We start from the raw sequence: 14,966 nt of genomic DNA, 5'->3' as shown, positions 1-14,966 counted from the left end.
ATTTGTTTTTCCTAATATTAAAAAATTATCATTTTTAGTAATGATAGAAACACAAACCTCTTCTTGAACAAATTAGTATGATACAATTCGCTTTGTCAAAAATATTTTTGAAATTTACGGCATTTGGATTTTTTTTTTTAAAAAAAAGGCATACGCACAGTGTTTCATTTCTAGTCTTTTTTTATTTTTCAGACATAAAAGTTTGACCCACAACATCTCCATCAAAAGGTGCGTGAATGGTTCCTGGAAAATTGGGGTCAAAACTCAAAACCATCATACACGCTGTCAAATTAGATCTTCCGCGTCCGAGCTATAATATATTATAAAACAAATTAGACAGAATAGCACCACTACTTAATTAAATTATTCAAATACCATCTATAATTTGAAATCTTTATCAAGTTGGTTTTTCTTGGGTTAAGTATTAGAATTTCAAATCCGGGTCCAGCCAGTGACTTGAACAAGCCACCAACTGTTACATGCCGAGGAACTCAGGTGATGATCAATTAGTAGCCATTACATTTACAGGAGGCTGTGCACAATCATGTCCAGGTCACAAAGCCATGAGTTAAGACACATTGAAGCAATAGCTTGCAAGAAATAATTAATCCGTGTAAGAGCCGCTCTTGTCTATTTCTTCACTTTCGAAAATGACAGAGGAACCGGATTGGGTTTACACCTTCCTATCAGAAAATATAAGTAACAAGGTTACTTGATTGACCCCAAAAAGTGCAACTCATATACAAGACGCAACTTCAATGCTTCTTATAGAATTTTGTTTGTTTATCAATGGTAAGATACAAAAAAAAAATATTTACATGGAATATCAGACATGTTTGACCTGTGAAAGTTCTTTATGTCAGAAATCCGGCCTCTTCATCGCCAAACAAGTCTCATCCATTTTCTCAACAAGGTCTTGAAACTCTTTAGCATGATTCTTCATCCCATTAGTTGAATAAGCTCTAACCATGGTTCTATAAGTAACCTTGTCAGGTTTACATCCTCTCTGCTGCATCACTTCAAGGACCCCCTTCATCTCTGCAAAGCATTTCAGTCTCCCATATGCATCCACCAGACAATTGAAAAATACAGTGTCCAACATTATATCTGAGTTATCAATAAACCGCAGGACACTACCAAGTTTTTCAGGTTTCCCTGCATGCCCGTAAGCCCTAACAAGGGAGCAAAGCGTGACACAGCTTGGTTTAATTCTCTCTGATCGCATTAGCCGAAACAAATACTCCATCTGTTTCAAATCCCCAGCCCTCCCAAATGCATCTATCACAATATTGTAGGTCACAATGGTCCATGAGTAATGGTATTTCTGCATGTATTCCATAACAGCACTCATTTTTTCAAAATGCCCAGCTTTTCCATAGGAATCAAGGAGAATGTTGAAGGTATTAATGCTGGGTTGGATTCCAGCACTCTGAAACTTCTCATAACACTTCTCCATTGTGTCAATCTGCCCACTGTTACCAAAGGCTCTGAGTGTGCAGTTCATTGTCCAAACATCAGGCTCACAATCCTCGCTGAGCATCTTCACAAGCGTCAATTCCATCTCTGCGAACCTTTTAGGAAGAAGAAATGGTGAGTTCTCTCTGATACGATTGCACCATTGTGCTCCATTTAGTTACCAAAATCATAAAAGATAATAGAAAGGTTCTAAGACCAGCTTCTTTCCAGCAACAAGGAAAATAAAAGAATGATAGAGCGGAGGAGGAATATACATTTTTGCTCTTCCGTAGGCATCTATGAGGGTGTTGTACGTGACTGTATTAGGTCTGATTCCCTGAGTTGACATGTCAGAAAGCAAAGCTTGCACTTTGTCAAAGGCAAAAGCCTTAAGGCATGATTTGATGAGGATAGAGTATGTGTTGACATCTGGCTGGCAGTCAGGAGTATTCTTCATATGCTCAAGGAGAGAAAACGCTTTATCGAAAAGACCACTCCTACCATACGCAGACAATAGAGCAGTAAAGGATTGAGTGTTCGCGTCACATCCTTCATCAACCATTGCTTGAAAGAGCTCATGAGCCTTTTCAGGTTGCTTACATTTTCCGAGCATGACAATTAGTTTGACGTATACAGCAGCGTTGGGCTTGTACCATAGCTGCTCGCGTAATAGCTCAAAAACCTGATAATTTAAAAAGATATCACAACCATAAGCACACACTTAGAAGATGATGAGCAAGGCATTTCGACAGTCATGCAAGAGATCTCAATTCTACATTTAGAAGAATCTCAAAAACCAATCAAAGGAATTATGCTGTTACTAGTAAAGTCCAGTGACTATTCTTGAAAACTTTGGCACGGTAAGTATCATTCTATTCTTGACATGTACTGGTCTTGCCTCTTGTTCCAATCCCTTCTAATTGGCTAATTTCTTAAAAAAAGAAACCTAACAAAAATATGAAAAATTTTCCACATATCATGTACTTTCGCAGGAAAAAGAAGAACAGAGGATGAGTGCAAATCGAGACACAACAACCCAAACTTACCAAACCACTTCACAATAATCAAAACCAAATCACATCTCATCAAAAATTACAGTTAAATTACTTCACAGAAACCAACAGAAAGCATAGAGGTGAACCCAGTTACCAAAACCAGAAGCGACAGACACAAACTATATTTAAAAATTAAGCAAAGTGACCTTGAGAGCAGACTCCCAGCGCAGAGCAGTAATTCTTTCATTAAGAGCCTCAAGCACAGTCCTGGGCAACAGCTTCTTGGAATTAACAGGACCTCGCTTCTTCTCAATCACGGCCTTAGTAGCTTCCCTCCGCAGTATAACTGAAATGGCCTTCTTTGAGGCTATCTTTCTATTAACCTCCTCTTTCCTCTCTTTTTCCTCCCTCTCTTTCAGCTTCTCCAAGTCTAGTAGTGTGCCTCTGCTCTGGGGGGTTTTGCCAGCATTGCCACTGTGGTTGTTAGAAGAAATAATATGGTGCGGTCGTTTCCTTGGTTCAATTTCGGGTTTGGATAAAGGTACGGACGTGCTTAAAACGGGTTTTGAGTTTGTTGTGGTGGGACAGCGCTTAATCGCCGGTGGGTATGGATAGCTGGAGCTGGAGAGGGAGGAGGACATCTGGAATTTTTCGGTTTGCTGAATATGGGATGAATTAAAAAATAAAAAATCTCACTCCTTCAAGTTCTTGATGAGCTTTTTACAGTGTTAAATTTGGGAGGCCTGATTTTGCTTTCTGGGCTTCATGAGAGAAGCTGGGCCTCCTCGCTCTGTATAATGATTGCTTTTTGACACCACATAAAATTCCTTAACCCCCGCTTTTAATTAAGATTACCTAAACAATCACACAGTTTGATTCATTTCTTTATTTTTTGAATGAAAATTAAATTAAAAACTTAAGTAAATTATTCTATTATCAAATTCTTTATATTCATCTCATTTCATAATTTATATTTGTTTTTAAAAATTTTAATTATTTTTTTTTTAAATTATAAGATTTTAGAGTCTTGAAGATAAGAATCATATAATAACAAGAAGAGAAAAAATTAAGATTTTATAATTTTATATATTTTACAAATAAGAACTTGAAATAATTTTTTTTGGTGAAATTTTATAGGAAGATGGTTATTTTGTTCATATTTTATAAATCAAATTGAGGATATTTTAGGGAGTAAAATTTAAAATGGGCAATATAAAGGTTTTAAAAGAGTGTTAAAATTTTCACACTTGTTAAAAATCTAAGCATCATATAACCATGCTTATGGATAACCTAATAGATTGGTATGCTTTTCTAAGTTACATTATCTATAACTTATATCAATCTAAAATAACTCAATTATTAGTTGTCAAACAATTAACGGGTTGCGGAAGTCTAATTTTGGATCAGCAACAAGATGTAACTTATAGCTACCTGTATTTTAAACTATCAGTGTGTCATTATAAATAGTTCTTACACCTAATTGATACTATAAAAATAAAATAAAATAAAAAATTATTGGAACAATGATTATAATAGGGTGGGCAGAAAAGCTTAGGTCATTGTCTGTATCGTGAGGCCATGGACATGGGTAAAAAATTTTAAAACCCGTTGTGAATAGGCCTAGTTAAGACATTATGGAAAAAGTCCGGCCAAGCCCAGACCTTATAATTTATAAATTAAAAAAGTATAATTTTTAATACATAAGCATTATTTGTAGTTTATTATGTAGTGTTGATAGTATTTTGTGAATTAGACTATTAATCTATTATGTAATAGATAATTATCTTTAATTTAAGTTTTTTTAAACTTCTATCTTTATTAAAATTTTATTTTAATAAATTAATGGAAGACCAAGCCCTGCCCTTTTAGAGGAGCTTGAGGGGCTTGAGCTTGTTACCAATAATATGGGCTTAGGCCTAGGCTTGAAAAACTCCGATCCAAGCCTAAGATTTTTCATCCCTAGATTATGAACATCCACCCCTCCTACTTACACACACAAAAATTATTATTGAAACTTAGCAGTAAAGCTTTAATAAGTACAATAATTTGTTGAAGCTTTAATAAGTACAATAATAATGGGCACAATTTGAAAATTGACATCACAAACTCTGAATAGAGAAAAATCTTGTAAAGCAATGGCCAACATGTCTGTAAAGGCAAGCTAATGCATTTTATTTTTATGGTGCATTTACTAATCAGTAATAAGAATGAACTGGAATTGGCTGGAATTAGAATGGAGAATAAAAATAATAATAAATTGATTACTTTACCTATTGAAATCAAAATTGAGATGAACTATATTGTTATGAATATATTATTTGTTTATTTTATCTTAGAATCGGAATGGATTGTTGCAAGTTATTAAAATAACATTAGTCCTTAGTTGATTATTGTTATTCTTTGTCATAACATTTGTTATTATTATTATTATTATTCAAAATAATTATTGATATTAATAATAATAATTATACTAATAAATAATAACAATAAGTCAACAACAACAACAACAACAACAACAATAATATGTGGGTCTCACACATTTCATTCTTATTCATATTCCTATTTTAACAAATATATTGATAATTTATATTATGGATTCTGATTCTTTAATATCACAAATAAACACACTATTATATTAAACCTGGTAATCTAATCAAAATTATGAGAGATTTGGTAATTGTGTGGAAATTGAATGGGTTGAGAATATTGGTGATACAGGGATGAAGCCAAATTTGGAAGCACTTAAAATTTAAAAACCTTTATCCTTCTCATAAATGAACACATACTTTTTTTATATAATAAGGAAACCACTGGCCATCGTCAAACCAAAATATAGACGTTAAATTAATGATAAAGATGATAATGGTTGTTTGGGTGATAAAATAAAGCAACCAAAATCAAGTTTTTTTTTTAAAACCCAACAGTGCTCACCTTGCAATAAAATGGAGGTGTTTGAAAAGTTATATGGTGACCTCGAGTAGATCACTTTGACAAGAAGATAACCTATGAGCAGAATTTTTAAGACAAAACGTCTAAATTGAGATAACTTAAGAGTAGTCTCAGTCAAAACTACCTCCCGAATTCTAAAAAAAAAAAAGGGATCAAGCCTAATCATTAAATAATTATTCGGCAGTTTAAAGGAAAGAGGATTCTAACTTATATAAAACTCCCAAAGAATTCAATAAGCAGGGAAATTTTTATTCATTATAACGATCTACACTATCTTTTCTTTCATTTTCTTTTCCTTTATTTACTTTTCAATTTAAGTAAAGAGAGATTCTCATTTTCCTTAATCCATCTTTAAAAAAATAATAAAGGGATGTTATATTTTTTAATAAACCTATGAAATTGACTTCAGAATTGGAGGGTTGGAGGGTTAATATTGAAAAAAATTCCGCCGTCTCTCACTATCCTTTATAATTTCAAATGCTCGCGGATCATCAACTCGATAATTTTTTATTCACGGTTATCTGTTGATGGTTGGAGGGCATCCTCAGAGATAGGCAAGTCGCTTTCCTATCATACAAATTTAATGCTGACATGCCAGATTTAGGCATCGTCAATGGTGACAAAGAAGAAGAGAAGGAGAAAACAAAATAGTGCTAAACTGCTAATTAAGTAGTATATAATATTATGAAAAATGATGTTTGCCCCGGGTCCTGAAACGACGCTGTTTCATCTATTACTATTTTTTTTTTGTTTTTATTTTTTGTGAAACGATGTCGTTTGGTTTAGATAAAGTGCTAAAAACAGAACCCAACTGCTTCTTCCTCTTCGTTCTCTTCGTTTCATCACACAATCAAAACCCAGCTGCAGAACCCTTAATCACGCAAAAGCTTGAACTTCGACGAGTTTCGATAGCATATGTTAAAAGTATTTGGCAAAGCCATAGATGTTCTAATTTTATCAGAATCCCAGTATTGTGATTGCCCGGGGCAAACAACAGCGTTGTAATATAATTATTATCTCAAGGTCATGAATCTGACAGGGGGGCTTGGAGAAGCCGTCTTTATTAGAAGGGACGGTGGATGGGCTCCATTCTCCGACACATGATCAGAGAAAGATTTGCCAAGTTGTACTTGAACAAGAACAATTGATGCCTCAGCCTCGCAAACACAGAAGCTTCATTTGAAGCATCATGCTATGCACTCAGCATGAGAATTGAGACCAACCCAGTTACCCAGGTATGTACTTAATTGTTCTCTTAATTAAATGCATTAAGACCAGGTTACCCAGGTATGTACTTAATTGTTCTCTTAATTTTGCCTATTATGAACAGGGATGAGGACAGATTCTGTAACATACAGACCAGGTTAGCCAGCTCCCCAAGATTGTCATTTGCTTGCCTTGTTTCCACATGCAGGGACACGTGGAGTGCATGGAGTGGGGATTAAATTAAATTAAATTAAATTAAAAAATAAATTTGCAGAGGAGAGGAAACAAACAGATCGATCCAAGGATATGAGTCATTGTTGATTATCCAGATGCTGAAACAAGACCGGTAAGATAGAAATCCTGGTACTTCACACAATAATGATCCATCAGTAAATAATTTTACAACTCTTTTTTTCTTAAAATGAGGAAAGAAAATCAGAAAGAGAAGAGGGATGCAAGAGGAAACTCACCTTAAACGTCGAAGAAGCAGACAACGGCTCAGATCGCAGAGAGAGTTGATCGTTGATTGTTGTAGTAGAAGAGACCAGGCGAGGACTAATAAGAAGCCAATTAGTGGAAGGATCGAGAAGCCGAGCCAGCGGGTCCAAAAAGGCAAAAATATTTCTTTACCCTTGTGATAAAATAAAAAGTACTTTTTTTGTCTCCGCCATGAATGGAGTAATTGAATATAAATCATAGAAAAAATTATAAAATATAAATTTAACATAAAATTTATAAATTAATATTAAATATAAAACAAAACATAAATGATGCAAATAAAAAAAATGACTTATAAATAAAAAAATAAAATTAATTAATTAATACATGACTGTTAAAATTGGTGTATTATTAATAAATAAAATAAAAATTTATAAATGTAATATAAAACTTGTAAATCAACATTATGAATAAAATAAAACATAAATTGTATAAATAAAACACGAGACTTATAAGTAGAAATAAAATAAGTAAATCAACATAATAGTAGTAAAAAAGTGTAAATAAAATTTAAAAATTGTAAATTGAAATTAAGTATAAAATAAAATATAAATAATGTAAATATAAGGCAAAGTATATTAAGATATGAATCACAAATTCATGTATCAATGGTAAACAAAACAAAAACTTACAAATATTATATATGTAGTAAAAAATTTGTAAATTAATAATAAGTGTAAAACAAAATATAAAATAGGTAAATGAAATATATTACTTATAAATAGAAGGTAAATAAATAAATTAACATTGAAATAGCAAATTGTATATTAATGATAAATAAAATAAAACTAGCAGGTATAACATAAAAATTATAAATTTATATTTAGTGAAAAATAAAATACAAAGTATGTAAATAAAACATATAAGACAAATAAATTAATATAACAGTTATAAAAAAAAATAAAAATTTACAAATGTAAACTAAAAACACATTATAATAATAATTACTTTGTATAATTATTGATTCTATTTATAAATTGAATAATGATAGCTTTGGATTTATGTAATACATGTGGCTATTTATGTGAAATTTTATTAATGATAAAATCCATTCTCAAAGTCAGATTTTGAAAAACTATTATTTTCATGTTTTCCAAAACCATTTGTAATATAAGATGATTTTGCGTTATACTAAATCTCTTCAACGGTAACTCCAGTCCCCGAATAATCTTTAAGTACAAAGTTTAAAACTGTATAAAGTATGTATGAAATTGAAAACTTGAACCAACTTTGTTGATATATCATATATATATCTAATAATATAAGAATATCTTTTTATTTTGTTTTGTCTTGATCCACATCAAGAAAAATAATTTTTACTTAATTAACATGTGTAGTAAAAAAATAGTATAATAAAAAATGAAAAAAATTGTAAATGTTATAGGACGAATACAGAGTTAATGGTTAAACCAATACATGAAACTTATTCTAGTTGTTTTCAATACTTTTTTTTTTATTTACTATTGATGAGTGAGTTTTTTTCTTTGCTTAACTAAATTAAATGAATAAACTTTTTTATTTAATTAAAATTTAATGTTAATTTACAAGTTTTATGATACATGTACAAATATTTGTTTTCTTTATAATTTTAAAACATTAATTTATCACTCTTATATAAATTTATTTATTTTTTACTTACTAATCTTATATATAATTTATAAAATTTATATTCATCACATTATTGATGTCATAATTTTAATCATGATATTATAGAATTTTTTATTTTGTTATTTATTTTTTCGAGTATTAACTAATGACGGTGTGGGCTGGATTTCCATTTTCCAGCCCTGTGACTCACAGCAAATCGGGGCCGTACCTGTACATTCCAAAATTAACCATTGCTGATTCACTGATTCACTGATTCTTCCTCTTTGGAGTTTAAAAACCCCTTGTTTTTCCTCAGCTTTAGGGTTGGCAAAACCTCTGGCCAAGTTCGGGTATCGCAATGACCGGAGCTGACCCGGATGCATAGATGCCCGGGCTGGGTTGTGTCGGGCTTCAATCCGAGTACCCGGATTTTATATTTTTTAATATTAGATGTGTATATATTTTTTTATTTTTTGGTAATTTTATAAGTTTTAAATTTATTTTAATAAAATTTGACATAAAAATATGAACTTTAAGTGTTTAAAATTTTATATGTGTAATAAAGAAGTCAAATAAATATAAATATTTAAAATAATATATATTTTTTAATAAAATCCGGATTCTGAATTTATCAAGTGATACCCAAGACCGGCCCGACTTCATACCCAACCTCAAATGCCCGGGTACGGTCCGGATCCGGACCAAGTGGATATTTTTACCACCCCTACTCAGCTTCTCAGGCCTCAGTTGTTAGTCAAAATCGAACTCCCTTGTTGCTCACAAATTCTCTATTAAACTAGTTACAAACTTTTTGACTTTTTCCCTTTTTTTTTTTCAACTTCCCGTCAAATATTAGAAATAGTTATTCTTGTTGCTAGAAGAATCTTTTTAAATAAAAAAAAAAAAAGTCATCTCATAGGTTAGGCCTAAATTGAATTTAAAAAAAATTGCAAAATATATGAATTATTGTGTTGCAACTTAAGGTAGCCTCTGTTTTGTGATCGCTATGGAATCTACACACATTTTTTTTTATCTTGATTTTTCTGCATCTTTTATTTGTTCAATTACTAATACTTAATTTTACATAATAACAGAAAAATAAACTGGATTGATATATGTAATTATGATTTATGAAGGATTTGCATGGGGATAGCGCAACAAGAAAAACATATTGTCTATTTGTCTTATTCTTTTTATGAGTAAATTTTATTTTATTTTAAATTTTTAATGAAATTCGGGTTGGCAAAACCCAGGTCTAGGTCCAAGTATCATAATGCTCGGACCCAGCTCGGATGTAATTTTTAGACACTTGAGCGGGATTTTTTTTATATGGATTTTATATATTTTTTTAATCTTATATATGTATCTGTTTTTTTTTTAATTTTATAATTTTGAAGTTTATTTCAATGAAATTAGAAATGAAAATACAAACTTTAATACTTAAAACTTTACACATATGTAATAAATGAGTCAAATAAATATAATTATTTAAAATAATATATATTTTAGAATTTTTTTCAATGAACTTCGAGTTTCGGGCCGAGTCGCAAGTTTATTAAGTGATGCTCAGAATTGGCCCACCTACATTTTCAGGTTGAGTATTCACATGGGTTTGATTTAAGTTCGGACCGAGCGGGTATTTTTGACACCCCTATACCTTTGGTATTTTTGACACCCTTGTGCCTTTAACGGTGTCTCAATGATTCAGGCACCGGAGAACACGATTTATGTCTTTTTAGGTAATTTAAACTAAGGTTAAAATAGTAAAAGTACAAAAGGGGTTTCGAGAAAAGCGTCACTCTTGGTAGAATTTATTTGGACGAGATGCTGGTGATTTCTAAGAATTTTGTAAAGTGGGCCGAAAAAGATCAGGGCTCGAGTAAATGGCTGCAAGGCTCGGCCTAGCATCCCATTATTATCATTGTCGTTTTTTGGAATTAGCCTCCAAAGCTTGCACTGCTACGAACATTCCATTTGCGATAATTTCACCACTCATTGACTGTGACTCCATGAGTGCACGATGCCCTTGTCTACTTGTATATGAGACTTTTCCTTTTTACAAGATTTGTCTTTTTTTTTTTCCTCTAAATAATTTGAATCCTTTAACCATTTGCCTCAATTGCAAACGATCCGAGCGATGACGCTGTTCTTTTTGGGTGCTCAAAATACTCCTCCCCCCCCCAATATACAATTATAGTGCATTTAATTCCCAAATCAAGAAGTTGAAATATAGAATGAGAATAATTAATTATATTTACTTATTAAAATAAAAGTAGGAATGAGAATTAAAATACGGGGCCTACATATTTTTCAATTAAATTAAGAATTGTTATGAATTGGAGGGAATAGATGTTATAATTTAAAGAAATCAGATATAAACAAATATTTAAAAATGATATATGAACAAATGATGCTTAAATTGCAGAGAGACGAAAATTGAAGAAACAAAAACAAAATGCTTTCAAGGGAAAATGAAAATTGCGCGTTTTTATTAGCAAAGGAAGGGTAATATATATAGTCATTAGTGGGTTGAACATTTAGGATTGTTAATTATAAAAAGGATAATGGTGAGAGCAATAAAGAAGATAATGGGAGAGCATTATTTGGTGGAATCCACCACGATTTACAATAGGAATTAAGTTTTTATTCTTTAAACTCTCCATTTTATTATTTTATTAAGTTCTCATGTTTTTGTCCTTAATTTAAATATTATTACATTATTGTTATTATTATTTTTGTAATTATTATTAATAATAACAATATTATTATTAATAATGAAAATAAAATTTATGATGATGATGATGATAACTATTTTAATAATATAATAATATTTTGTAATTGTTGTTATCATCATCAACATCATTATTCTTATTAACAATAATTAATTTTTAAATAATAATCATAATTATTACAATAAATAATGATAATAATCAACTAAGATAATTTTAATAACTTACAACAATTCATTCAAATTTTTAAATAAAATAAACACATCAATAATAATACTGCTCATTTCAATTTCAATTTTTATAATTAACGGAAACGATTTATTTTGATTCACATTTCTTAATCTAAATTTAATCTATTTTAATTACTGATTAATAAATATACCATCAATACAATAAAAACTTACACCATTCATAAAAGTGTTCCAATAAAAGGCCAGCTCGATTTTGTCCATGATCAAGATTATTGTTAGAAGAAAGAAAACATGGTGGGCCCAATGTTTGCGAAAAAAAATACTGATGATCATACATGTGAAGTCATCAAATATTCAATTAATGCGAAATAAGATAATGTATAGCTGCTGGTCAATTAATGCTTAACAACTCTTTACCAATAATATTGTTTTTAGCTTTTGGTTGTATCTATCTCGGTATAAATTATTTAGATTCTTAGATTTGAATAAATACACAGCAGTTGTTTAGGGACTAGATAGGATCGCATTTAATCGACGACCACTACAAAATCATAAAAATGCTATTACACATATGTTATATATTAGAATAGTTATAATTTTTTTTTTATATTTTCAAATTTTTTTAGAGTTTTAAATAAAGTATCAAAATGAAACTATTTTTAACCTCTTTTTTTTTTTTTTTTTAAAGAACACGAACGAGGATGATTAACGAAAACTATTCGAAAGTCACTTGATGAAGGCTTATTGACGTCAATGTTAACACAGGAATAATATATATTATATTTTAATAAAATTATTCTACGAGAGTCGGTAAATATATAATTAGTTGTTTTATTGTTTATTCGATTCTGCAGTATCTTTCCTTCTACTGTACTCTCGGTAATCAATTCTTAAAAAATTGTGCGGCGGATTATGCACGTACAGGATCAATGGGATAAGGTTAATAGAGAAGGCAGACGGGTAATATTTTAAAAAGCTGGTAATTATTAGCGTTGATCACGACGAGGCGTCTTAAGACCTTAAAAATTGTTTTATTTATTTAATAAACCAAAAAAAAAAAACAATACAAATTGTAGCAGTTGTATCCGATACGGTGTTGCCCCATCCACCTTTCCGTGCGCATTCTGTGACAGTGCCACGTAGCACCCACTGCATCGCACTAATGGCTATCCCCGCTGAATTCGAACGTACCTTAAAATAATCCGGAAGAAGAATATTTCTTTCTTGCTAATTTATAGAAATACGGCAAAATTTTAGTTAATTTATAACAATAGTTTTCATTACTTAATTTTATTGTTTAATAATTTTTAAAAAAATATTTTTGACGAGATCACCAAAGTAAATTTTGAAAAATAAAGAAGTAGTACACTAACAGTTTTTTAAAATTTGATCTTGAAAATCACTTTTACACTTAATATTATTCCATATATATCCTACTATATATTATAAAAATTTAAAATTATCCTTACTGATTAGGAATTAAAATTATTAACTTTAAAGATATTGTTTGAGGAATTAAATAGGGTGATCATGATCTCCTCTAAGTAAAAGTGAGCAAATGGTTGAGCAGACCACCTTGACCATGTGCTATGAGAGTATGAGCTTGAGCAGATCACCTTGACCAGGTGGTATGAGCTTGAGCAGATCACCTCGACCAGGTGATGACCAAGAATCAAGACTCAATTAAAATAAACCACCACAAAGCTCTTCCGAAAAATCAGGGCACGAATTTGATCAATTAATGGTTATTGTCACGATCTAAGGTCGTGGGTGTGGGGTATTTATAAAAACCCGAGAAAACCACGCCAGGGAGGGCTCTTTTTTTGTTGGTCTCACTGAGAAAACTTTTGGTTTTAAGGCAATGTTTATTAAGCCATATGAGAAATGACATATTTGGTTTTTCCTATAAACCCGATAACTAACTTGAGCGTCGGAGGGTTTACGCCGGAAAAACTTCCGGCGCCTATGACAATTCTTAGTAATTTCAGGTACTTGCTTATCATCAGCTTGAATGTTATCTGCTCATGAATATTATGCTCATAGTCGGAGGATTTGATTGGAGATCAACCGGCAACTTCCCATCAAACAAATTTAATGCTGATGCAGGGATCTGAGATCGAGTCACTAACCAACACATCCGGATTTTGGCATCAACAGATATTATTATTATTATTATTATTATTATTATTATTATTATTATTATTATTATTATTATTATTATTATTATTATTATTATATTGAGATACCAAAATAAAAAATAAAGCAATAATATAAAATATTTATTTTAGCTATCAATTATTATATATACACAATACAATGTATTTTATATACATGTTTACAAATGTTTGAATAAATTTTGTTCAACATTATATCAAATTCAGTCATTTATATTATCATGGTAATTTAACAGTAAAATTTACTAAATACATACAACTACTTTTAAAATTTACAGCACTTTTATAAATAAATTTTAGTAGATTATTAGTTGATTATTTTCTTGACGATTATTTATACAGCGCAGCTAACATCAATTATTTTAAAAAAAACTATAACATTACCGAACTGGCACTTAAACTTTTTTTAATTTTTTAGGGTCGCAATTTGAAAATATTGTAGTTTTTTAAGTAATTGCTTTTATTTTGACAATGATGTAGAGAATAGAAATAATCAATTATTAAAAAAAAATTGTTACATGTCTAGTGGCAATATATGTGAGGATATACTTAAAATTATATTAAGGATTAAATTGATTCTCCTAGTCAAATTTTGAAATAATTACTCTAATCATACACTTCAAAATCTATTGTAGAGTTGGGTGATTTTATATATAAAAAAAAAATTATTAAAGACTAGAATTAATGTTTAACTTTTAAAAAATCCCGTCACCAATCCTAAAAGGACCTGCAATTGAGAAAGAATATTTTGAACGATAATATTCCCGAGTATGATGCCATGCATCTACCAGATAAGCTATTTGATTATCCATCTACTTCTATCGACTGATTGATTGTCTATTGACATCAACCACTCGTCCATTAGCGACAAACATCTATGATTGCCTATCCGTTATTGCTTTGGTATTTTATACTTGAGGGTAGGATTATTTTTATAAATTTACCATTTTTTTTGTGTTTTTTTTTTTCACTAAGAGTAAATATTAACTTTTGATTTACTTAATTTGTCGTAAAAATGAATTATAAATTTGTTAAATTACCACTTTTGATTTTCCTAATTTATCGTAAATTAACCTCAAATGAATGAAAATCAGCGGACCACCTGTTAGCATCCATCAATCCACAGATCAAGAATTCAAGATGCGCCACAAGGACTAATCCCCCCCCCCCCCCCCCCCCCCC

General features: G+C 30.6%; 1 protein-coding gene across 3 annotated transcripts; it reads right to left on the bottom strand.

Moving 5' to 3' along the window:
• Window positions 1-398: 398 nt before the first annotated feature.
• On the bottom strand, window positions 399-3,186 carry LOC18049543 (pentatricopeptide repeat-containing protein At5g48730, chloroplastic). Of its 3 annotated transcripts, none has more exons than XM_024189837.1 (4): window positions 2,657-3,186; window positions 1,731-2,137; window positions 842-1,571; window positions 399-683 (listed from the first exon to the last, which is right to left on the bottom strand). In XM_024189837.1, the coding sequence occupies exons 1-3, from the start codon at window positions 3,089-3,091 to the stop codon at window positions 860-862; spliced, it is 1,554 nt and encodes a 517-aa protein (XP_024045605.1). In that variant the 5' UTR covers window positions 3,092-3,186; the 3' UTR covers window positions 399-683; window positions 842-859. The 3 variants fall into 3 exon arrangements, with proteins under 3 accessions (XP_024045605.1, XP_024045606.1, XP_024045604.1); XM_024189838.1 differs by having other exon boundaries at window positions 399-679; XM_024189836.1 differs by having other exon boundaries at window positions 819-1,571; window positions 2,657-3,185.
• Window positions 3,187-14,966: the final 11,780 nt, after the last annotated feature.

Source organism: Citrus clementina, unplaced genomic scaffold (assembly GCF_000493195.1).
Source record: "Citrus clementina cultivar Clemenules unplaced genomic scaffold, Citrus_clementina_v1.0 scaffold_3, whole genome shotgun sequence".
In the NCBI taxonomy this organism is placed as follows: domain Eukaryota; kingdom Viridiplantae; phylum Streptophyta; class Magnoliopsida; order Sapindales; family Rutaceae; genus Citrus; species Citrus x clementina.
Note: the sequence above shows the minus strand (reverse complement) of the source record. Positions and strands in the feature narration are given on the sequence as shown.